This window comes from Lissotriton helveticus, chromosome 2_1, assembly GCF_964261635.1.
Source record: "Lissotriton helveticus chromosome 2_1, aLisHel1.1, whole genome shotgun sequence".
Taxonomy (NCBI): Eukaryota; Metazoa; Chordata; class Amphibia; order Caudata; family Salamandridae; genus Lissotriton; species Lissotriton helveticus.
In genome coordinates, this window is record NC_136059.1 from 945,397,791 (window position 1) to 945,423,361 (window position 25,571).

Sequence of the window (25,571 nt, forward strand, 5' to 3'; positions counted from 1 at the left end):
AGTCTCCCGCTACAATTACAATCTGGTCGGTCTTGAAATTCTTAAATAGAAGATCAAGATCGTCCAGGACAGTTTGTTTTTTCCCACCCTGGCAACCACGGGCATAGACATCGACCAAAAGGAGATCTGGGGTGTTAGGTTTACTCAGGCTGATACATAGGAGATCCGCACACGCCACCAGTGTTTCCCTACCATGGAAGCCCAAGTTATTTTTTATCCAAATGGTAAGGCCACCAGAGGCCCTACCCTTAGGGCTCTTAGTTGCAGGTTTTGAAAAGTTGAGGTAACCCAGCCTATATAATGGGACAGTTGACCAGGTTTCCTGGAAGATGACGATATCATATAAATCAATAAAGTTGACCCAATCGTCATTTTCCAGGCGTCCCCGTAGCCCAGCAATATTCCAAGAGGCTACTCTTAGTGGACAATCCGTAGTTAGGGCGCAGGGTGGCTGTGCCACGCCCTTTACTTCATTCATAGCCAAAGCAGGAATGTTTACCGGGTCTAAAAGTACACCCGGATTATTAGGCAACGGTGGGCCAGTAAGAGATGAATTTGGGGGTGGAGGCCTCCGTTGGTGGGGAGTAGTCTTAAGGGGAGATAAGTCTCCAGACCTCCCGAGTCAATCCACCTCCTCCAGGCAGCCGAACCTATTGGAGGTGGGAACCCCTTGCCACCAATTAAGTTGATTTTGTCCAACAAAACTATGTGTCGGTCGACTAGCGTTCCTAACAGTGGACCATGACCCCTCACTCACTAGTTGTTGTCTAGGAGGATAGAAAAAGGTGAGAGGCCTCACCACTATTGTAGAATTGGCCTCAAAAGATGGCCATGCACATAGATACTGGGCTGTGTGGGGATCAGAAAATGATACCACCACACAGTCGCCGGCTATGGACTTGTGCGTACGGCCGATCCAAGGAACTCTCCGAACCATAAGTACACTACTTCTTTGATGGTCGGGGAGCTGTTTGTTGGAATTAAGCCAGTGGATGACTTTATTTTTTAGAGAGAGATCATTCTCCTGGGATTGTTGATCCAACTCTGGAACACCGGCTAGAATAATAACGTACGACCCTGCTTCTGGCGGGAGGTCAATAAACCCTCCGCGGAAGTTGTGGCGACTGGCCTGACGTGTTGGGTTATGCACCAAGGGTGGCCTAGGGGGGTGGTTGGCTGGTGCCCTGGAGTCAGTGTTCGGCCTGTATGCTGGTTTATGCGGGTGGAAGGGTTTTGGTACTACTGGGCTAGGGGTAGGTACAATAGTATTTGCAATGGTGGTGCGGGGTTTTGGAATGGGTTTGGATGTAAGTAGGGTCGCAGGAATGCTTTGGGCTGGTTGTAAGAGAGATTGAACGGGTTCTGTTTCTTTGGGCTGGGGAGTGGGTTCGGTCACACGGGTAAGCTTAGCATCCATTTCCTTAAGGCTCAAGCTGGCCAGAGTGACTATGGTCCTATCCATTTCAAGGAGGTTATTCTCTATACGAGAAAGCCTCAATTCCAGGGGGGAAAGTAGCTGCTTTAACGTACCCCAGACTAATTGGAGGAATTCGCTATCACCCTCCCTGTCGTGCACAGGTCCGCTCACCCGACCCTCCAAAATATTTGTACTGTTCTGACTAGGAGAGATGATAAGAATATCATCTTCCACCAAACTAGGTATTTCCGGAGTAGCTTCCCCATTAAAAACACTGTGAGTCGGTTTGGGGTTAACATCTTTCACCCCAAGAGAACCCATGGCCCGTCTACTATTAAAAAACTTTAACCTTGCTATTCTAGCTTTTTTCCTAGCGTGTATAGTTCTCGCAAGGCATTTCTTTTTGTATGTTGCGGCTTTCTTAGCACTACAATGGCTTGCTGCTTGGATTGTTTTGGGAGGGGGAAAGGAGCCTGCGATACTAAATAGAGGGGCAGGGCCAATATTTTGTTGCACTGGATTGGGTTGGGAAATGGGAGGGGAATGTAAAAGAATAGTAGGGGGAGCAGGATGTTGCTAGTTATTCTCCACCAGCCTTTTTGGGCATTTTGCGGCACATTATTATTAAAGAAGGTTAAAAAAAAATTACAATGAAAATAAAAATAGATTTTCCTCAGTTGTGGTCCCCTCTGTACAACGGTGGTCTAGGACTTGTAGTTGGACGTCAGCCACATCAATCCCTCATAGAGTCCTTCCCCGGTTGATGCACAGGATGGCTGCACATACCAGTTTCGGTCTCTAATGCGGGTTAGGCCCAGTTTTTCCTGGATCTCGTGGGGCTTCATTGCGTCTGGCAGGTCTTGTTTGTTGGCAAAGACAAGGATGATGGCATCGCGCATCTCTCGGTCATTGATGATGCGATGTAGCTCCTGGCGGGCCTCATCAATTCGGTCAGTGTCAGCACAGTCCACCACAAAAATCAGCCCTTGTGTGCCAGTGTAGTAGTGCCGCCAAAGGGGCCGGATCTTATCCTGGCCACCAACATCCCAGACATTGAACCGGACATTCTTGTAGGTCACGGTCTCCACATTGAAACCCACGGTGGGGATTGTGGTGACAGACTGGCCCAGCTTCAACTTGTAGAGGACAGTAGTTTTTCCCGCTGCATCCAGACCGAGCATCAGAATACGCATCTCCTTGCTGCCAAAAACCTTGGACAGCATCTTCCCCATGATGACAAAGGTTCCATACAGTGCAGCTCTCACGGTAACCGGGGGTTAAGATAGGACTTTGCCATCTCCGCTTCCGCAGAACAGCATAGGAGGAGATTAACTGCTATACTCCCACACCCAAATACCCACATCAACCGCTCTCGCTCCAGACCGACGAGAGCAGGATGCATTACTGCCGTTGTTAACAGAGGCCGTGGAGCGGCGGAACGATCAGGGGTACGGGCAGATGCAATATTCCCCAGGGAGGATTTCTTGGAGCTAGCAATATGCGCTGACAACCTTCGTGCAGCATCAAGTTCTAAGGAGACCTTGTGCTGCATTTTGCTGATTTCCTCGTCAATAGCCAAATTGGTTTTGACTAGGAAATCATCTATGGATCTGTTAGAATTGCTAGCAGCCATGAGGGTTTTGCTCCGGCTACCCCGTGAACACATGTTACAGAATACAAGTCAATAAATAAGTATACACACAACAATAAAACTGTAAGATGTGCCAAAAAAGACTAGAAACATAAGGGGGGGTGGCCCAGCCCAGCCCTCTTGGTCCTCGAACGGCCTCAAACGGCCCAGTCTTTGCCCTGTCTTCGCCCGGGCTGCGTCCCGCGCTGCGGGAGTGCTGAGTCAATAAGTAGGTGGACGAGTAAAAAGGGGGGCGTGGCAGCAGGGAGAGCGGACCGGAAGTTGGAAAGTGGTCTTGCAGGGACTCCTGGGCAATGGAGTCCCCTGCACGCTCGCAGCCCCGCTGACCGCACTCACCCGATAGCCAGCAACAGTCCTTTCCCAAACGTCCCGGTATCCTGCGGGGCGAAGCGGCACCCGCGAAGCGGGTGCGGCGAGTAGTAGGTTAAAGTCCTGCAGTTGCCGCGGTGGTCCAAGAATACAGCCAAAGTGCCTCCGTGCTCAAAAGATGCGTCCCACAGAAGGAGAGATATGAAGGGTTTTTAAGGCTGCTGAGGGGCGGGGGGCGGCAGCAGGGAGAGCGGACCGGAAGTTGGAAAGTGGTCTTGCAGGGACTCCTGGGCAATGGAGTCCCCTGCACGCTCGCAGCCCCGCTGACCGCACTCACCCGATAGCCAGCAACAGTCCTTTCCCAAACGTCCCGGTATCCTGCGGGGCGAGTAGTAGGTTAAAGTCCTGCAGTTGCCGCGGTGGTCCAAGAATACAGCCAAAGTGCCTCCGTGCTCAAAAGATGCGTCCCACAGAAGGAGAGATGTGAAGGGTTTTTAAGGCTGCTGAGGGGCGGGGGGCGGCAGCAGGGAGAGCGGACCGGAAGTTGGAAAGTGGTCTTGCAGGGACTCCTGGGCAATGGAGTCCCCTGCACGCTCGCAGCCCCGCTGACCGCACTCACCCGATAGCCAGCAACAGTCCTTTCCCAAACGTCCCGGTATCCTGCGGGGCGAAGCGGCACCCGCGAAGCGGGTGCGGCGAGTAGTAGGTTAAAGTCCTGCAGTTGCCGCGGTGGTCCAAGAATACAGCCAAAGTGCCTCCGTGCTCAAAAGATGCGTCCCACAGAAGGAGAGATGTGAAGGGTTTTTAAGGCTGCTGAGGGGCGGGGGGCGGCAGTAGGGAGAGCGGACCGGAAGTTGGAAAGTGGTCTTGCAGGGACTCCTGGGCAATGGAGTCCCCTGCACGCTCGCAGCCCCGCTGACCGCACTCACCCGATAGCCAGCAACAGTCCTTTCTCAAACGTCCCGGTATCCTGCGGGGCGAAGCGGCACCCGCGAAGCGGGAGCGGCGAGTAGTAGGTTAAAGTCCTGCAGTTGCAGCGGTGGTCCAAGAATACAGCCAAAGTGCCTCCGTGCTCAAAAGATGCGACCTTTCATGTCTCTCCACAGCGAGGCCCAGAGACAGAGGTGGGAGGAGTGGAGACCGGAACCACTATGGCTGCACCAACAAAACTTGGACCAACGCAGGAAGGGGCGTCTTCGACCCGCAGGAGGAAGATCTAGAGGAGGAGTCGAACACGGAAGTGAAGAGCAGCATGGAGCAGGACTCCGAGAATGAGGACAGCAACACGGAGCAGAACGCCAGGAGTAAGGACAGCAACTCTAGTGGAGACGAGGCAGAGGAGACCGACGACCACTGGACAGAGGAGTGGTGGTGTCCCCCGGAGGAAGCTGAAGAGCGGCCGCAACTCAGGAGAGTTACGGCGGAGCCGGTGAGTGACGCTGGCTCTGGGGAAAGTGGGTTGGTATTGCTGCGGGAAGGGGTTGGAGAGGGAAAACTGGCATATTGGAAGCAGGGGGAGCACAAAGGGCATTGTTGGTGTGTGAGGTGTAATACCCAGTCTCCTGACCTTGGCTTCTCAGACCTCAGTCTAAGTCTCGACACCCCGATATTTCTCTGGCTATTTTCTATCCCTGACAAACCATTCTTATTGAGTTAAAATCACGGCTCATCTCCTTCTTCGGCACTAACGGGTGTAGGTGACGGGTTAATACCGGTGTCACAGTATTCTGACAGGCTCCCTTTTCTCTCCTCTTGGTGAGCCTCCGGGCGAAGCCAGCGCAACGGACGAAACAGATCCACATCCCAACTACCTCCAACCTGAAGGAAGAAGACCGGCACGTGGCATCTGTAACCATCCCCCCTGAGAGTGACAAGACCCAACCAGAGAAAGAGACTTGTGACCCTGTTACTAAACCAAAATCTGTGTCTACTGATAATAAAGTATCCCCTGTTACACAATACATCCAGCCTCCACGTCTGTATATCCGCCCTGCGCTCCCACAGTGACATTCTGGATAGATTAGTGAGAGGACAGATGGGGTTGCCCTCTATCGTCTGGGTTCCCCCCCCCCCCCCAGGGCTCTGAACGCAGAGTAGCACTCGGAAATTAGTGTAACTACTTCATACTGAGTAAGAGCCCTGGTAGCTGGTTTTCAAGTTTATTGTTTAATCATATACACATACGATGGAATACGAAGTGGGACCTATTATGTTCCATTACTTGTTATAAGACTGTTTCTTTTCTTTGGCATCAGTCATAATCTACAATCAAACTCTACAGTATTTCTATATGGGATGCGCTTGTAATCACAAATTTCATCAAACTGTGTCCATAACATTGCTAATGTGGAAATCTTATTCCCCTAAAATATCCAAATGCCTACAACATAGGATTTACCCGGCTCCTTCAGTTCTGGAAAAGTAACATGTTTTAATAATTACTAGTTGACATTTTATAACTGTGTATGTTTATGGTATCCAAAAGCAAATAGGGATGGGAAATGAGCAGTAACTCTCACGATAATTTGAAAAACTAGATATAATTGTGATTAAATGTGAACAGTATAACTGAGTGCATAGCGGTATAAAGATCGTGGAATGTTTACTTGAAAAATATATTAAATGCCAATAAAAATGATATATATGTTTTTTTAATTACCTGCCAGTCTGGCGTGCCATTGAGGCAGTGATGATGCCTCACTCTTTTTCCAAGCTGATGCCAGGGTCATCTTTGCTGCACCCAGGCATAACCACATTATTGCCTTGTCGCCCCCTAGTTTGAAGCTTAAGCTGTCCTCCCTCAATTCCAACAATGCAATGGCTGGGGTATTTTGGGATTGGATAGCCTAAAATATATTTGATTTGCGCCAGTATCTCAGCCCAAAATGGTTGAATGGTGGGGCAGTCCCACCATATGTGGATGAACTCCCCCAGCAATCTACAGCCCCTCCAGCAAAGGTCTGATGTAGCGTGGAAGATCTTGTTCAGTTTAGTAGGGCCTAGGTACCAGTCAAGAACTACTTTATAGTGTGCCTCTCTCATCCTCATTGAAAGGTTGAATTTGGGAATATTTCTCCGGAGCTTACTCCATTTAACGTCCAGGATATCCACCCCAAGAAGGAGCTCACAAAAGGCAATGTCGCGAGGCTGCAGGGTATGTGTGGTAGTGAGCAGCAGGGGATACAAAAAGGAGATGCACGCCCTAGAAATTCCCACCAGCCTAGCAAACTGCTCAATAGGGGTGAGTTCTCTATTGGCGGCTGCCCTGACTTCAGGGTGGAGTATCTAATGGAAAAGTTGTGTGTAGTGGTAGTGTTCTGAGTCTGGAAGATGAAAGTCTCTCTGACAGTGCATGAAGGTAAGAATATCCCAGATGTAGAAAAGATCAGAGATAGTGAGACATCCCCCTTCCCTCCATAAATCAAAGGGCCATGTTGAAGGGCTGGAGGAAATGCTGGGTTATAATGAATCAGCGTGAAATAGAAAGGGAAGGTCATCCATCCGGCTGATCTGCTCACTTCATCCTGGATCCTAATCATTGTCTTGGTAGGGGTACTAAAATATGCAGGGGGGGGGATGTTCTGTCTTTGGTTTCCCATATACATCTTCCCACTAACGCCCTATCCATGTGTAACCAATGTTTATCGTATTCGCGTAGGGACCACTCTCAAATTACTCGCAATGGTGCTGCTTTGCAATACAACTAAAAGTCGGAGAGTGTCAAACCCCCCCGAATCCTTTGATAATCCTAACATTTTGTAAGGGAGGCGAGCTCATTTCTAAAATGTGCGAATCCCTCTTTCTTACTATCTCGTGGTTGTTCCCTTTCAGCCAATGAGACGGATGCTTGCATCTTGAATTTGTACTTTTCTTGTGACGTGTTTAGTAGGCCGCACCTCGACATTTGGGGTAAGATATATTTCCTCTACTACTAAATAATATTTTACCCGTCTGTGAGGTGACTTGAGACTAATGGTTGACATTTTGGTCTTCCAATTTTTAGGTAGTTCTCCCCACACTCTATAGGCCTGTAGACTGTATACTATAGCAGGATCAAATCACTGAACTCTATGATTTTGGATCAAGAGAGCTGCTTTTTACCTGAAGTAAGTATTTAAGTGTTCATTAAATATGTAGGCTATGTGTTATACAGAAGATTAAATTGAACACCTTCCTGGCATATGGTTGTCATATGTATTTTTCTATTTATGTTCCTTTCTTTTCTCCATGTTCTTTTATATTTAATTCTCATTGAGTCGATGTAATTTATGTTGGCTGGTCACATAGGGAAGTTTGTGTTGTTTCTATGTTCTTTATGGTGTTTTAAATTCCTCCTCTTTTTGGAGATCATATGTGGTGACATATACTTTATATATTTATAGGTCCCCTGGGCAAGTGTGGTTGTGTATATCTGGAAGAGGTCCTGAGGAAGGTGGCCTTGTACCACCGAAACGCGTGTCGACCAAGTGCGGAATCTCATACTGTGGTCTGAGATTTGTCTATGGGCAGAGACTTCTCTGCTAATTAGATCGACTCCCTTTACAGATTTTTGTTTGAATGAGTGTAGTGAGGGTATGACTGTGTGAGAATGACTGATGAATAGTGGTGCTATCCAGGGGTTATAATTGCTTCATGACATGCAATTTGTCTTGTATATTGGTTTTTATTATGTGCATATTTGATTGTTAAAAATGATTTTTCCTGTATGAATTAGTAATGAAACGTCATGATTAAAATTTATGAATTGCTTATGAATTTGGATATAAGGTAATACAAACCTTTACGAGAGAAAAAAAGAAAAAAAGAAATACATTTTATATGAAAAGAAATAAAAGAGAATATCTTGTGAAAAATAAAAAATACTTTTATAAAAAAGGATAAAGGAATATTGTGAGTTTGTCACCCATGTTCCATTTATATATATGTTAAAAAGTATATTAGGATTATATCTTTATCAACTTACTATGGTCAATGAGGGAAATGTGTTTTTCTTGTGTTTTTTCATTCCCCTCTTTCCCTGACCTACTTTAGTCTTGAGGGGGTCCCATCAATTTTGCTATTGGCATTCACGGTTTTTCAACTGTGGGACTTGCGTTGGACTTGATCTATTTGTTGCTGTGTGCGGTATTTATTTTAGGGAGATCCGACACAGACTTTCTTGTGTGACCATTAGATTTGGTGTTTCTATGGGGGATTTTTTATCTGTTGGCTAAAACTCTTTTTTCTTTTCTCTCTTTGTCCTATAATCTCCTTTAGGTGTAACGAGGTGTTTGTAAGTATTTAGAGCACATTTTTGTCTTTGGTTTTTCCGATGAGGATATTAACTCACTGATGGGTCAGGTTACCGGTAATGCTGGACCGAATTCAACACACCAAGTAGATAATGGTGAATGGCAGAACCTGTTGAATATGAGGAAGAAGTTAAAACGTATTGAATCTCACACATTTTATATGTTTGAGTATCTTAAAGTGGGTGTTATTCCATCGGGCTTGCGAGTTCGCAATGCCCCTGCATTATTTGTAGAAATCAGAAAGTTCCTGGAGCGGTGGTCATTGATTTTGAACCGCTGCTCCAGGGACTGGATGATGCTTATCATCGAAACTGCTAAGGAGATTGCATCTGCCCTTATGCAGGAAATTGCAGTTTTGGAAGAGAGACTTAATGCCTCCACGGCTGTGGAGGACGTGAAAACTAGACTTGAGAAAATGCAAACAGAAATGAAGGACTTTGAAACCTATTTAACAAATAAAAAAGCAGAGAAACTACGTAAGGATATAAAATGGTATACTAAAGAAAAGGCCTATCCCTACCTTAACCCTAACTATTATCAAGATGGGGGCCAGAATAGTTACAACCTCAACTATAACAGCTATCCCCGTAGAAGATTTACTAACTTCTCTGATACAGGTTCATCAGGCTCTGAGGGTAATAATTATCAGGACCCTGGAAATGGTCAATATAATTCAAGACCTTTTAGAGGGAGACCCACACAACGATCATTTAACAAACTGGGTTTTTTACCCCGGGGCCAGCACAGGGGCAGGAATGTCCAGTGGCAAGATCAAGGAGCCCAACAACAAATGAGCCCTCAACCTCAGCAATATGTCAAAACGCGCAATCAACAGTATTGGTGGTAGACAATGCCCCTATGTTGATTAATTGCACAACGGAGGAGTCTTTACCCATTTATAATCTTTCTACAGTGACACTTAAACCTGAAGATTCTCTTATGTTAGGTAGGGGTCTGTCATTTGTGCCTAGCACTCAATTGAATAAATTCAAGTTACACGAAGACCTTTTTGCCTTCTTCGGGAAAGTGAGATTAAATAGATTCTTTGCGGATCGTCCACCCCTTGAGGAATATAATAACCTATCTCATTGTAAACCACCATCAACATTTACACCAACATTAGATATGGTAGGGGCTGATGTCCGTATTTTTTAACAAAGTGTTTTACGGGATATTGCTCATATTATCAAACATCCCTATAAACCTCAGTCTAATTTATCTAAATCAGAGTACATGTCGCTGGAAAAAATGAAAAGAGATTCCAATTTAGTCATCAAACCCTGCGACAAGGGTGGCGGGATCGCCATCTTTGATAAAAACCAATATGATCAAAAAATGCTTGACATGCTTGCTGTCACAGATCACTACAGACCAGCACAACGTAGAGAATTGAATAGACTAAATACTCATATTCTAGAAATGACTCAATCTGCTCTTGCAGAGGGTTATATTTGTGATGATGAATATGAATTTTTAAATAAATCATGCCCGGTGACCTCTGCTCTTTATGGTCTGCCTAAAACCCATTAATCAGAAACTGATCCACCTATGCGGCCCATTATATCAACAATTGGGTCAAGTACCGAGCCTTTATTCAAATATGTTGATGCCTTTCTATGCCCACTCACACATAAATATGCCTCTTTTATACGCGATACAGGAGATATCATCAACAAGATAGAGGGGACACCATTCAACCCAGTGACTGACATCTTGGTAACGCTCGACATTGAGGCTTTATACACCAATATTCCTCAATGTCGAGCGTTACTCTCGGTTGCAGCCCTTCTACAAAGATTTCCAGATAACCGCCCAGATATATTTATCCTACAATGCATTGAAGTGGTCTTACTAAATAACTTCTTTGAGTATAATGGCTCCCTCTACAAACAAATCAAAGGTACATCAATGGGGGCATCTTGTGCCCCCAGTGTGGCAAATACCTTTACGGGTGAATGAGAGCTATTAAACATCTATAATGAAGCGTCACCATTTTTTGAAAAAGTATCTATGTGGAGACGCTTCATAGATGATATTTTTTTTATTTGGCGCGGTTCCACAGACACATTACAGACATTTATTCTCTGGCTTAATGCCAGTGATACGAATCTTAAGTTTACAGCTAATCAAAGTCACTCCATGGTAGAATTCCTGGACATTAGGATTGATGGCACTAGTGGTCAACTGAAGGTAAGTCTTTTCAGGAAACCAACTGCCAAGAATACTATTCTACAATTTAATAGTTACCACCCGAATTGCCAAAGGGAAGCAATTCCCTTTGGAGAATTTCTACGCATTCGGCGTAACTGTACGGATATAGCATCCTTTCATGTGCATGGAGATGCCTTGAAGGATAGACTTTTGAGTAGAGGCTACCCTCATCGTCTTGTACGCCAGGCATATAAGAGAGCCAAGTATTATGACAGAGAGGCACTTTTACAAGGTTCTAAGCGTCTGAGCCAAAATCGCATTACATGCGTTATAAATCATTCCACTCTTATATTTAAAATCAGGAACTCTATAAACAAAAATTGGAGAATTTTAAACTCTGATGAAAGTATCCCTCCTATTCCACTCCCTTTGGTGGCTTACAGAATTAATAAGAATCTTAAGGACATGTTGGTCCATACTCGTCATCTTAAAAGGCAAAATCTGGATGGTCAAAAATCAGTTACAGGTTTGCCCGTTATAATGGGCAATCACAGATGTGGCTCCTGTCACGCCTGTGAATCAGCTCTAGTATCGGACAGAGTTAACTACAACAATATATGGAAATCAAATTACGCCATTTTACCAACTGTCGGAGCAGTAATGTGATATATATTCTTTTCTGCCCCTGTGGCCTAGCCTATGTGGGGGAGACTGACCGGTAATTTGGTTTGCGGTTTAGCGAACATAAATCTGCCATCAGAACAAAAAGAATCACGGCACCCTTCGTCCAACATTGTCTAGACATAAACCACTGCGAAAATGAACTAAAATGGTCGAACCTGGAGAAAATTCAAACTAAATTGGGTCAACCTGTCGAGGTCACGTGTAAGAAACGAGAAACCTTTTGGGTGTTTCATCTGAATTGTGTCAGACATGGTCTAAATGAAGAAATTACCTGGTATGTAACCAAATAATCCAGCTGCTTATATCAGCTAGCATTTCTTCCCCTTTTTCTGTATTTGGTCCTATGGGGTCTTACGTTCTTGACTTTAGTAAAAAAAAAAATGTAGTTTCTATTGCTTAACTGATAATGCCACTTCATGTATTTCCATATTCATATTGCTTACTAGTAGCCTTTTATATGTGGACCTTTTTTCCTTTGGTCAGTTCATAATGTCCTTAATTGAGCATTTTCTTCTTCATAAAACTGTATGATTATCTGGTTGCTACATCATGCGGTACTATATAATTACTCTTATCATCACATAATTATTCTTATGTGCATAAAAATTCCTTTCTCTCTCTATTTTTGATAGATCACGTGGCTGTGACACGTCAAATATTTTCATTTACCTCGAATACACATGCTCACACGATGGTTCTGAGCGCTCTTGAGTTATGCGGGATGCCGTTGTTTGTTGTTTATGCTTTGCCATGCACGATTTTGTAAGCTAGACCGTACTATTACTTTCCTCCCTTGTTCCATTATGGCCGCCCTGTAGTCCCCGTTTTTGATTTTGACACTTCCGGGTCTCTCGTAACCATGACTTTTCCTCATGTAATATGGCTGTAGTGTGGTCCCTTGTCTATTTTTTCCAAAGAACGAGTGGCCCATTACAAGTAAGCAGATATCGCGAGGATCTGTACAATTTGGATTGGGCTTAAATACGGAAGTATTTCGGTTGCTCTTAACTTTGATACGTGTCATGAAGTTGGTGGACCCGACGACCCGCGATAACCTTTGACTTAGATAAGCCTCGTTAAGACGATCCGGAAAGTCTCAGAATAGTCTAGTCGAGGATTGACTATCGAGCGGTTAGCAGCCCCCTCCCTCCTTCCCTTGCTAACGACTGGGCTAGTAGGGGTTGTACTTTAACCTAGTTAGCGGCTGCATTTAAACCTTCTTCTGGCACACAATATACGGAAGCATACGAGTGTTATTACGCCTTAAAAATAATAACCGGGACAGGGACGTCGTTTAACCTTTACGCAGCCTGTGTGCCCCTTTATCCATATCATGCCGACTTTCATGGTAGTGTTTGCATACATCGCCAGTGATTGAGCACCCGGTGAATTTTACGGACTGTGTCTTAGGGATGTTAGTTCAACTTTATGTAATTTTCCGCGCCCATTTAGTGAATAATTCCAGCACGTAGCTATACCCCATGGGGCAGATGCTTTTCTGCAGGATGATTATTTTAACCTCTCTAATGCGCAGCATGGTTCGTCTCTTCAGGTGCCATTGAGGTGGAGATGTTAGTCATATATTTGGCGTTATACTGAGGAGCGTATTACATTGAGGCCATTAGGAAATACATACGACCAATATATATATAAAAATAAGGTAGGTCGAACTCTCTGAAGTAGTTATTGGACTATTTATTTCATTTCTAAAACGTGCGAATCACTCTTTCTTACTATCTCGTGGTTGTTCCCTTTCAGCCAGTGAGACGGATGCTTGCATCTTGAATTTGTACTGATCTTGTGACGTGTTTAGTAGGCCGCACCTCGACATTTGGGGTAAGATATATTTCCTCTACTACTAAATATTATTTTACCCGTCTGTGAGGTGACTTGAGACTAATGGTTGACATTTTGGTCTTCCAATTTGTAGGTAGTTCTCCCCACACTGTATAGACCTATAGACTGTATACTATAGCGGGATCAAATCACTGAACTCTATGATTTTGGATAAAGATAGCTGCTTTTTACCTGAAGTAAGTATTTAAGTGTTAATTAACTATGTAGGCTATGTGTTATACAGAAGATTAAATTGAACACCTTCTTGGCATATGGTTGTCATATGTATTTTTCTATTTATGTTCCTTTCTTTTCTCCATGTTCTTTTATATTTAATTCTCATTGAGTAGATGTAATTTATGTTGGCTGGTCACATAGGGAAGTTTGTGTTGTTTCTATGCTCATTATGGTGTTTTAAATTCCTCGTGTTTTTGGAGATTATATATGGTGACAAATACTTTATGTATTTATAGGTCACCTGGGCAAGTGTGGTTGTGTATATCTGGAAGAGGTCCTGAGGAAGGTGGCCTTGTACCACCGAAACACGCGTCGACCAAGTGCGGAATCTCATACTGTGGTCTGAGATATGTCTATGGGCAGAGACTTCTCTGCTAATTAGATCTACTCCCTTTACAGAGTTTTGTTTGAATGAGTGTAGTGAGGGTATGACTGTGTGAGAATGACTGATGAAGAGTGGTGCTATCCAGGGGTTATAATTGCTTCATGACATGCAATTTGTCATGTATATTGGATTTTATTATGTGCATATTTGATTGTTAAAAATGATTTTTCCTGTATGAATCAGTAATGAAACTTCATGCTTAAAATGTATGAATTGCTTATGAACTTGGATATAAGGTAATGCAAACCTTATATATGTTAAAAAGTATATTAGAATTATATCTTTATCAACTTACTATGGTCAATGAGGGAAATGTGTTTTTCTTGTGTTTCTTCATTCCCCTCTTTCCCTGACCTACTTTAGTCTTGAGGGGGTCCCATCAATTTTGCTATGAGCTCTGTGGTTTTGCCAAATGAAGCGGGTCACTAGTGAGCGGAGCGTCGGTAGGAATCCATGTTCCAATTTTATGGATAAACCCTGAAAAAGGTACAAGATCTTGGGTAGCACTGTCATTTTGATGGCATGTATGCATCCTAACCAAGAGATATACATGCGACCCCATCATTTCAGGTCTGCTTTTAGCCGTTGTAAAAGTGGCGGGTAGTTAGAGTGATATAAGTCTAATATTCTAGGAGTGAGTTTGATCCCCAGGTAAGTGATATCTTTTTTTACCCACTGGCCACCAAGGTTTCCATGTCGGAAGTAAGTAGGGTTTGGAAAGATTTGTGTAAATTAGTATGGAAGCCTGCTACCTCCTCGTTTAGTCGCAATTCCACTTGTAGAGCAACTAGTGACTGTTGGGGTCTGGCACGAGTCAGCAGTACATTGTCTGCAAATAAGGAGATTTTATGCTCAATTAACCCAAAGGTAAGCTCACGAATGGAGGGTAACAATCATAGTTTTGCAGCTAGTGGTTCAATACGAAGGGCGAAAAGCATTGGGGAGAGAGGACACCCCTGTTGTGTCCCTCTCCCTAATGGAAAAAACTCAGAACCACCTCTGTTAATTACATTTGTGATCAGGGGAGGCGTAATTGGCCTGGGTCATAGATATGAACTGATCGGAAAAGCCAAAGGGCTGGAGGGTATTACATAAAAAGGGCCAGTCCAACCGGTCAAAAGCTTTCTCAGCATAGTGGCCAGCAAAACAGCTAGTATATTTTTCTAATTAGCTTTTTCTACTAGGTGAACTACCCTTCTCAAACTGTCATGTGTTTCGGGTGGATCAAGCCCAGCCTCAGCTCATCAAGTCTAGTGGCCAACTTTTTCGATTAGAGCCTGGCATCTAGATTGAGCAGCGCTATAGGTCTATATGAGCCAGAGGAGCGTGGGTCTTTATCTGGCTCCAGGATGATTGAAACTGGTGCCTCGTTCATAGATGGGGTGACTGCACTGGTTTCTGCATCGGTATTGAAAAGAGTTGTTAGATGGGGTAACAAGTCAGAGCATACTGTTTTTTCTTTTAATAGGGCATTCAGCCCATCTGGTCCCGGGGACTTGTGGAGTTTTAGGGCTGCATTTGTCACCTGGACCTCGTCAATTGAACTCCCGAAGCTCGTTTTGGGCAGCGGTCACTTGAGGGAGGCCCAATTCATCGAAATATGTTAGTTGGGCATGGTCGTCTGTGGGTGTAGAGTTGTGCATAGAATTTGCTGAAGATTTGAGCTTTCCTAGTATCTGAGTTTGCTAGTCCACCCAACTCCCGGTTGATCTCCCCGATGCATTCACTCACGCTGGACTCTGAGCTGTTGTGCCAATTGTGACTGTGACTCTGTCTATCTTTATTTCACATTTTCCCTGATCTCCTGTCTGTTTTCATCAGTTTCACATTTTTGCTGTTTCCCTCCTTCTAGATTTGATATCTAATACCTTTTGTCTTCTCTTTTTAATGCATATTTTATATTCGTTTTCTATTTGTTCCCCTGACTTCCGTACCCGTTTCTTTTTCTTTTCTTTATTCCTTCGTTTCTCTTAAGCTTGTCAGTCCTGTGTTTTGTTAGTAGCCCGAACAGATACCATTTTGCAACTGAATTCCACACATAAGTTTGTATATATTGTTCTCTTTCACTGGATTTGTTATTAGATAATCTTCACTCACATCTATGAGACCTGACAAGCTTCTGGGGTGCAATTGAGCTCTACCATTTAGGCTTATGAATATTTGTCAGTGTACGGGACTCCTCTCCACAATTTGTGTTACAAACATATCACAATGACAACCCACTAATTAACAAAATGCACATTTCCGGATTAAACTTCCTAGAAACGAGGTAATAGCTGCAGAAAAGATATGCATGAAATCAATTGCACCCCAGCATGAGAAAATGTGGAATAACAGTCCACTACGAGTACCCGGAGAGATGTTCAACAAGAATCTAGTATATTTTGTACGAGAAAGTATATAAGAATGAAGCACACGCATCAAATAGTGAAATGCAATCCTGACATCCGTACTGTAGTGTCCTGCTGGACACGTTCTAGTTGTTGTGTCATGTAAACCTACACTTTACACCCACCCACCACTGATGTCACGAGTCAGGTGACACAGTTAATAAATAGGGCGGAGCGCACGTGCTCTTGGCCAGTTTAGTAACCCACGACCCTGTGTCCGTGTCTCCATGAGCGCCGCAATGAGGGCCTAGGGCCCAACACTACATTGGCGACGAGGCGGGTAGACGGCCCCGCGTGCCCGCTGCTCTGCGCCTCATCATCCTTCGTGGGGGAGGAAATACGTCCCGTCAAGCGGCACCCCCACTGAGCCCTCCACAGTGGTTGAGGCAATCTCCACGTCCAGAAAGTAACGACCGGAGGCCTGCCATGTCTCACGCCCACCAGCGTTAAATGTGAAGGAGAGGACATGTGACCCCGGTACAGGCGAGTGCCCCGCGATGCCAACTACGCATCCACTGCCAAGCTCACAGCACACCACAAAGCCCCCGAATACAAGACGGACCGCCGCAGCCTGTGAGAGGACCATCGCTCAACAGTCCAGCCTACAGGGAGCCAGACAGCCGCTCAAGGGTAAGAGAGGCCACCCGTCAATCTCCGCCGCAACCCCATGCTGTCAGGACACCCACCCTGCAACGGACAGGGAGCGAGGAGCCGTGCCTGCCAAGCCTCCAGACCTTCCCTGCGCCCGCTCCTGCGCAACTCAACACACAGGCAGCGGAAGCGGAGCTGACGCTGATCGAGGGCCCAGCAAACTCCGTGCCACCTAGCAACACTGCGAAACCCCCATAGTCGCATTCGAGTCAGTCTGGGGCACGTACAGACAGTGAGGGAAGAAGTAAAGGCTGCTGCCCGATGCGAAGCCTGCACCCCTGTGAGCCGGATGCAAAGGTACACATGCTGCGTGGCCCACACTTACAGCACCTCCGTCACCCTCAGCGAGCTAATCAGCCCACGTGCACCATCCCTGCTGGGCCCCTCCTACCTTCCTCAAAGCGGTCCAGAGGTAGGCGCGCGGCCATAGGTTCCGGCCTGCCAGCAAGCGCCTAGACCCAGCGCCGAATGCCACCACCGGACGGCCCCAGGCTCCAGCAGCACACAGAGAGAGCCGTGGCAGACTCCGCAAGTTTCAGAAGTGGCCCACTGGTAGATCCGGCCAGCGGCTCCATCCCGGGTGGCCTACCTTCGAAGGGGGGAGCTGCTGCAGTACACGGCACAAGCTCCGGCCGTGCCATCTAGCGGTCGAACGCAGCACTGCACCACGAGTCCAGCTGAGAGACTGCCACCTCAGACAAAGAAGAAAACACTCTTCCAATACAGCCGGGCTGTCCTGAAGCCAAGGGCAGCCCGATGAACTTTACACAGCCCCTGCACTGCGAGCGCCCGGGGACACAGCAAAGGCAACTCTGACAGCAGGTCACGGCCCCCCATTAAAGTAGTCATGGCCGGTAGGGACTGAGAAACAGCCAGTACTGTGAGACGGCCCTGAGCATCTGGGGGCCGATGGGAGTCGCCCTAACCCTGCAGGCGCCCCGCACCTGCATCTCCACTTAAGGACATACTTCGATCTCAGTCAAGACGCCTGAAACGATCGGAACACCTAATTGCACGACAGTGCCACCTAGTGGCCATTTCTAACTATTGCACTAAGGAGAAATTGTACACTTTCCAATGCGAAAGGCCAACAACCTGAGGAAACCTGTCCTGACAAGGTTACACGGCAACTACAGAGCCACTTCCCTGCTACTGGCAACATTCAGTGTAACAAGCAAGGCAAACACAACAAAAGGGCAAAAGAAACCACAGTTCAGAGGTCAGCTCTGAAGAAACACTCCCACAGCGTGAAAGCCTCAGCTGCACTGGGCAAAGCCAAGGAAATCACAGGCTGCAACGTCTCTGTTGGAACAGCCCTACTGTACGACAAAGGGAAGAGAGTGAGACCAATGACTCCACAGAAAGGGCCCTAGGCTGCCTACTCCCTTGAAGTCCAGCCTAAGTAGTAGACTCACAACCAGTCAAGCTCCGAGCCACAGCCAGGAACCACCCTCATCAGCTCACAGGAGTAGCACAAAGCGATTGCAAGTTCACAGCAAGTGCCTGCAGTCACGCCAGAGACAGAGCATGCATCCCAACACAACGGCAGAGAAGAGCCCAAGGCATTGCCAAATGGTTAATATGGAGAAACTCCGAACGCCCACGCAGCAAAGAGCTCGAGAAGTCCAAACTTATACAGCTACAGATGTTGCCAAGAGTCTGTTGGTGGCTAACGACAGCACAAGACCGACGGGTGCCAAGCACGCACCACCAGCGGCTGCCCAACGCCACCACCAGAGGGGAGATCGCATCACTTGCTCCCTGCTAGGGAGCAAACACAATCACAAGCTACAACTCCGGCACCCCAAGCGCCAGAAGAAAGCATCCAAAAACGAGACCAAGCACTCAAAGGGCACGCAAAGCCCGAAACGCGCAGGAGGTCGCGCCTGTGAACCTGACTGCGCAGTCAGCACCCAGGAAACCTCTCCACGCAGAAACACTGCTGAACGCAGGTCGGAGAGCACACACATCTCCACCACCACAGCAAAGCCCTACAGTAGGCCGAAGACCACCCACGGTGTCCTCCCTCACCCTGCCTGAAGACGGAGTCAGCCACGACCCAAGACCGGCAAGAGAGGAGTCTCACACCCCACGTGGCAGGCCGCCACAGCACCATGTGCTCCAACAACCAGCGACACAAGACCGAACGTCACGTCGCCCAGCGAGCAAGAAACACGTCACCAAGTGACTAGTCCAGACAAGCATACCAGAGCAAAAACAGAAGCCGGTGCCACGACAGCGCCGCCTCGAGGTCCAAACGCAACGCCCTCGAAGAAAAGAAGAGTGACAGCTCTGTCACCCCTAAGACCGGATGAGCACAGGTGGACTGAACAAGCCAACAAAGGGAGAACACCGAGGACTCACAGCCAGCCAAGAAGCACACCCTGACACGCCAGACAGCCACCAAGGCGGACCGACGTCCCAGGATACAGCCCCACGGATGAACCAAACATAAGCCGCGGCAAGCGCAGTCCACGTCTCATCCCAACGCTTCCCCAGGCGACCGTCCATCCCCGAGCGTCGGCAGTCTGAGTCAGTCGGCTTCCCTGCTCTCGTCCGCAGATGCCAAGGGTGGAGATCAGCATTGAGCGGCCGCTCTCTCATCGCCTCAAGATGGGGTCGGCAGTGGCCCCCCAACAGGCAAGAGAGGAACCGAACACTCTACGTGTCAAGCCGCCACCTAAGGCCAACATCAACAAAGCGGAGGCACATGGCTGCCAAATCTCTCCAGACATCCAACGCTCCCAGCAAGTCCCCAACACCTATCATTCCGAATCTCTAAATGGCTGGCAACCACCATCACCCCAGCCATCGGCACCTGCGCCAATCAACACCACTGCCAGCGACCGGCAGTGTAGACTGGCAAGAAGTTCAAGTATGACGTGGTCTGCGACCAAGGAACCAACGAACTTCGACACCCTTAAGAACCAGAAATATAACCATTAACAGGAGAAGGTCGCGGCGACTGGTCCAGTCACAGAGTAGAAAAGAAGACCGTGTCCTAGAGCCAGGACAAGACCAGAGGGAAACGGGAGGAGTGCACGCCGCTCGGAGAAGCCTGGTTAGGAGGACAAGAGCAGCGAGATGACCAGACCACGCCGCGAAAAGGAAAACAGAGTAGAAGGGCTCGACGCCACGAAGGAAAGAGAAAAAGAAAGGAGTCAAGTGGCACGACGCCATCAAGAACAGCAACATCCAGAAAGGTGAGGAGCGGTGTGACAAGTCTGCACACCCACCAGAAGAGAAGGTGACACGGACCACAACATCGAATACAAGGGCCTACAAGTCCAGAGGAACATCAGTAGCACTAGGTGAAGAACAGACCTCTACCTACAAGTCCTCTGACAACCCGTCGACTGCAGGAATGAACAGGCTGGACCATTGGCAACACCCACCTTTGGGATTGAGCGGAAGTCTGGATGGGGAGAACGCTCAGACGCCCAGCAGAGGGAGAACTGACCACCCCACACCAGCCCGTGGATATCCAAGGGGCAAAGGCCTCAGGGACACCGGTGGCAGAGGGTCCCGACACGAGAGATGGATTCGTCGCCGTCTACCCTGCACGTCCCAGGAAAAAGGGGAACTTGTGCGCAAAGGAAAGAGTCAACAGCCACCCTCCAGGCGGAGCTACGGATGCATGGTAGTAATCTCATCGCCTCTTACATTCACACCGGCTTGTGGAGTTGGAGCAACGCTGCAGAGAACACCCTGCCCAGCGGAAACCTGAAGAAGAGGGCCTCCGGGACATCTCGTGGCAGGAGAACACCCGCGAGAGGGGCGTCCCAGTGAGAAGGATGCCTTTCAACCACTCACTCCTTTGCAATGTGAAGCCAAGCTGCCTACAGTGAAGAAACCCGACGGACTAGTAAAAGACAACCTCCATCAAGTCTACCTTCTGGTCATCCTGTTCGGCGTCACCCCATGATCAAGCTCTCAACTGACTGAAGAACACACTGCCATGGCGCAAGTCCAGAAGAGCACGCCCACCGAGGACCAGGACGTCTAGCCCAAGAGAACGAATGTTTCAGCTGGAAATTTCCACCGTCGTCATATAGCAAGCAGCTGAAGAGACTCTTTCTAAAATTATGAGTTTGCATATTTTGTGTTTTTCCTCCCACAGGTTTGGACTTTTGTTTTGTCTCAACTTTTATGAAGTTGGGGAGGAATGTAGTGTCCTGCTGGACACGTTCTAGTTGTTGTGTCATGTAAACCTACACTTTACACCCACCCACCACTGATGTCACGAGTCAGGTGACACAGTTAATAAATAGGGCGGAGCGCACGTGCTCTTGGCCAGTTTAGTAACCCACGACCCTGTGTCCGTGTCTCCATGAGCGCCGCAATGAGGGCCTAGGGCCCAACACTACACGTACATCACACGATGAAATTCTGACCCAACATTGAATAACAATTTATAATTATCACATCTGACTTTCCTCAGTCCTCACTGACATTCTGCAGAGCACTGGTAAATTTCTGTAGAAAAACTGCAGCTTTGGAAGGCGGTTCGTGAGGAAAAGCAAATCAAATGTGTTTATAAAAACATTTCTGCAAAGCGTCAACTGGTGAATTCGGTTTATTTCCACGTCTTTCAAACACGACCCAACGGATAATTGGAGAGGGAGTAAAGGGGGCCCAGTGAGGGCAGCAACACGAAACATACGCTGGTTCCTGCCGTCTACAAAATGAAACAATTAACCAGCCTTTGGCGCAAACTCCACCGAGCTTTGAAACAAATAAACAAAAAAAAGTACTGGCATGAAAATCTTACAGAGGGCCCCCTCACCCACCCGGTTGAAACCTGCCACACAAACGCGCTTATGATGAACAAAACTGAAACAATCAAATCCCGGAGACGATTAAAGCTGTTTCAAAATGAAAAAAAAAGCATCTTTTGTCTCGCGTTCTTTGAAGAAGCGGCGAGACTGAATGATGTTGGTTAACTTTTGCTTCAAGTTGAGCAAACAAAGTACGGTTCGCGGTAATCCAAAACATTCCAGTCTGCATCTACTTATAATAAGTACAATTCTTTGGGTTAATGATGTAGCCTTTGAATTTTCTAGGCCTCCTTTGCTGAAAAGAATTAGAAAAAAAACGCACATGGATGTCTGAAAAATAACTTTGTATTTTTATTGCCGGGTAGCAAGTCTGTGCACAGCATTTCTCGAGTCACACAAAAGGCAGCTCGCTGAACAAGTAAGTGCCCGGGGTTTAGCCCTTCCTGAATGGGTACAGAGCTAGCTTGCATATTATCAGCGAAAGCAAACATCGCCTAGGAAGAACGCACTCTTCTGACCATAAAAAGACCACACACATAGCCCTTGTGAAATGCACGTTGGAAGCAGTTCAAACCCTCCTTTTGTGTTAATTAAAGAAACACGGCCTGTATATGGCAGAAATCAGGCTTCCCATACGCACTAAGTAAGGCCATAGAGTTGTTTTCCTGATTTTTTTTACGCTTTATTTTCACGGGCACTGTACATCCCAACCCCAACCATTACGTATAGAGGGAGGTGGCGCACTGTGAAGGCAATGTGAGCACTCGTATGGAAACCAGCAAGGTCCTTTCTAGAAATCCCTTTTCTACATGGACGGGTCACGTTTTCTTTTAATAAAAAAAAAAGGGGGGGGGCAGAGGCCCTTTTTTATCAAACCTATCATTATTACACATTCTTCCCAGAAATTACAGCTGATATATTAGTTCATGGACATAAGTACAAATCATGCTTTAACTCTATCCACAAAACCTACTGCACTGCAGCAACAATCCAACCCTTTCCTGAAACTATTTATACCCGACCAAACAGATTTTCCTTCCGCGAAGTAGTTCCTCGAGGGCGAGGCACAGGTGGGCAGAAATAGTTCCGCAAATCCCGGCTGTTTTTCTCGGCAACCAATCACACAGTTTATCCGTGCTTGCGTTCATCGTTACATTCAGGTAATTCGTGGTTTTTCCTAACTACAAATCCCAGAATGCGTAGAGCGCTGAGGGTGTAATGTGTGAAAATCCCAGAGCAAAAATGTATTTGTACGTGTGTATATATGCTCTGTACCCGCCTTCGACATTGCAGCCTCCAGGACCAGGGCGTAACTGGCACACCAGGTCCTGACAGGCCTCACACTGGCACAGAGTGGCCAACTGTCGACGCTCCTGTCTGAGATAACTGAAATGTGTCTCTTATCTAAGGATTCTTGCAAATGTTTGCAAGCTGGTCATAAGTGTTTTAGGAGTCACGCCATTGTAAAATCCAGTTTGGAATCTGCGGAGACATACCTCTGAAGCATTATGGGACTAGTAGTGCTGTAGTGATATCAGTTTTATTTGCTCTAGGCATGTAGAAGGTAATTCTACAAATATAAACCGTTTTCCAACCACCAATCAAACAGTGCCATGACATTTATAACCTCAGTATGGCAACTGACTCCCAAGTGGTAACAGTGACTTTCACCTAGTGCTAGTTTTTCAACTAAGAGTGGTAAGGATTATGGGACTTGTAGGACGTGTTGCTAAAAGAGAAATTGAAACTAGGAATACTAGTGGTGTTTAATGAAAAACTGGGACTGACCAAAAGCCACCATCATAAGGCTGGGTGTGTTGAAGAGCTAGGTATATCTGTCCTGTCTGGTTATCCTGCTGAAAAGAGGGCCATTATGGAGCTTACAGCTCTAATCCATGTGTTGCTACGGAAACAACAGTTATTTCGACAATGTTTGAAAGCTGTACTGATTGTGATGGGCAGAGGCTCAACCAAAATTTCCGGGGGGTGAGGCTAATAAAAATTTCCGGGGGGGTGGAGGGGGGGGGGGGGGTAATTCTTCCAGCAATAGGCAGAGTGGAGGTGTGGAGGTGCAGGGGCTCTAAGAAGGGGTGAAAAAATAAGAAATCTTTGTTAACAAGTAAATAGTCTATTAAAGACCTGTGAAGTACTCAGGTGCGGCTGCAATAAGATGGATGCCAGACCAGCCAGCCCACAACAGCTCAAAAACTGTCTGTGTTTGTGCCCGGGAATCTGTCTCAGTCCGGGCTGACACACACGACGGGGGTGGGGAGGTGGGCAGCTGAAGCCCTTTGAGCCCTATGGGAGTCGCGTGCCTGGTGATGGGGGTGCATATATGCCTGCCAGCGCCCACGTGTAGTATGGCCCACTCCCCGGGTCCCATAGACATGCAATCTGTGCTCAGCATTATAGTGTCGAAGTGAGACCACAAACGGTCTTCTCCCCTTTATTTAAAGCCTCTGGCCAGAGGGTGAGGTGCATATACATCCGGGTGGTCCACAGGAAGCAGGGCAGCTAACCTGCTACTCTGACATCTCTTCAAATTGACTTCCTCCCAAACTATGGTCTGGAATCTGATAATGCTCTGCAGATGCATTAAAGAACTTGAAGTGCTGTTCTTGCCCCTTAGTATGCACATTTATTGCAAAAATACAATAGGAACCCATTGCCGAGAAAACCAGTATTAAAAAATCAATTTAGTAGAAAAACAAATTAATAGGAATTCATTGTGGTCAAAAAGAATATGATAAACCTGAACAATGGTTATAATTATTAATATTAATTGAAAACAAGCACTGAAAAAGTCAAAAGGTCTGGCTTTAATTTTTTTTACTAAAATAGCCTGCTGCTGTTAAAAATACAAAGCAAAAAATCGTTATTGCTGTATACAATGCATCTGTGAGGTAGGTGTGCTACCTTTACATTGGTAGCATTACATCGAGAGTCATTACATCATGGGGTACAAATCAGGAATCATTGCATTGCAGGTAAGATATACTACATTGACTTCAATAGTCCTTTATTTTTCTTCTTAGGTATTTATTTAATTATAAAAATGTATGTCATCAGATATTTCTATCTATCTATCTATCATAGATATACATGTTAAAGAATAACTTTTATAATTATTATATAATTATATTTAATAAAACCTGGAGTAACCTAACATAAACAAAAAGGGAAATAGGAGACCAATAATGGTTGGCTTGTTTGTCTCTACAAACAACTTAAAAGTGAGTTAATAAATATGTATTGTAGGGTAAAGAGGCCAAATGACCCAAGGGAAAGGAAAACATAGGACAGTTGAGAAGTAACTATAGGAATGCACTAAAGAATTAGAATTTTATTGAAAGTGATGGAAAAAAATGTTTGACACCATAACGTCCAAGGCTGGTGGAGAATTCTAAAAGTTAGTTAGATATGGAATATCAAAGAAGCAGTCATCACTAACTTGCAGATTATCAGAAGAGATTTTGTAGGGTTTTATAAGAGAATGATATGGGTCATCTCCCCACATAGGTAATTTACTTGATTATCAGCGCAACGCAGCAACAGTAGATTGATTTACCTTAAGAATGATAAAAAGCACTATCGTTTTTTTAAACTTAACAAGAGCTGTGGAGCATTATTATCACATTAATTTAGAATGGTGGATCAGTTTTTATACTCACTGTTTCTGGTGGTTGACACAGTGGGAACAGTTTCTGGAAAGCTGGAAAAGGGCACAGTTTAAAACAATATTTTAAAAGGACAATCATCTGTTACCCAAAAATGAACACATTATCGACTTA

At 46.1% G+C, this 25,571-nt stretch overlaps 1 protein-coding gene across 1 annotated transcript; it reads right to left on the minus strand.

Annotated features, from left to right (window-relative positions):
- Nucleotides 1–1,994: 1,994 nt before the first annotated feature.
- On the minus strand, nucleotides 1,995–2,798 carry LOC144818346 (ADP-ribosylation factor 6-like). The gene has a single exon (XM_078675692.1). The coding sequence runs from the start codon at nucleotides 2,647–2,649 to the stop codon at nucleotides 2,122–2,124; it is 528 nt and encodes a 175-aa protein (XP_078531818.1). The 5' UTR covers nucleotides 2,650–2,798; the 3' UTR covers nucleotides 1,995–2,121.
- Nucleotides 2,799–25,571: the final 22,773 nt, after the last annotated feature.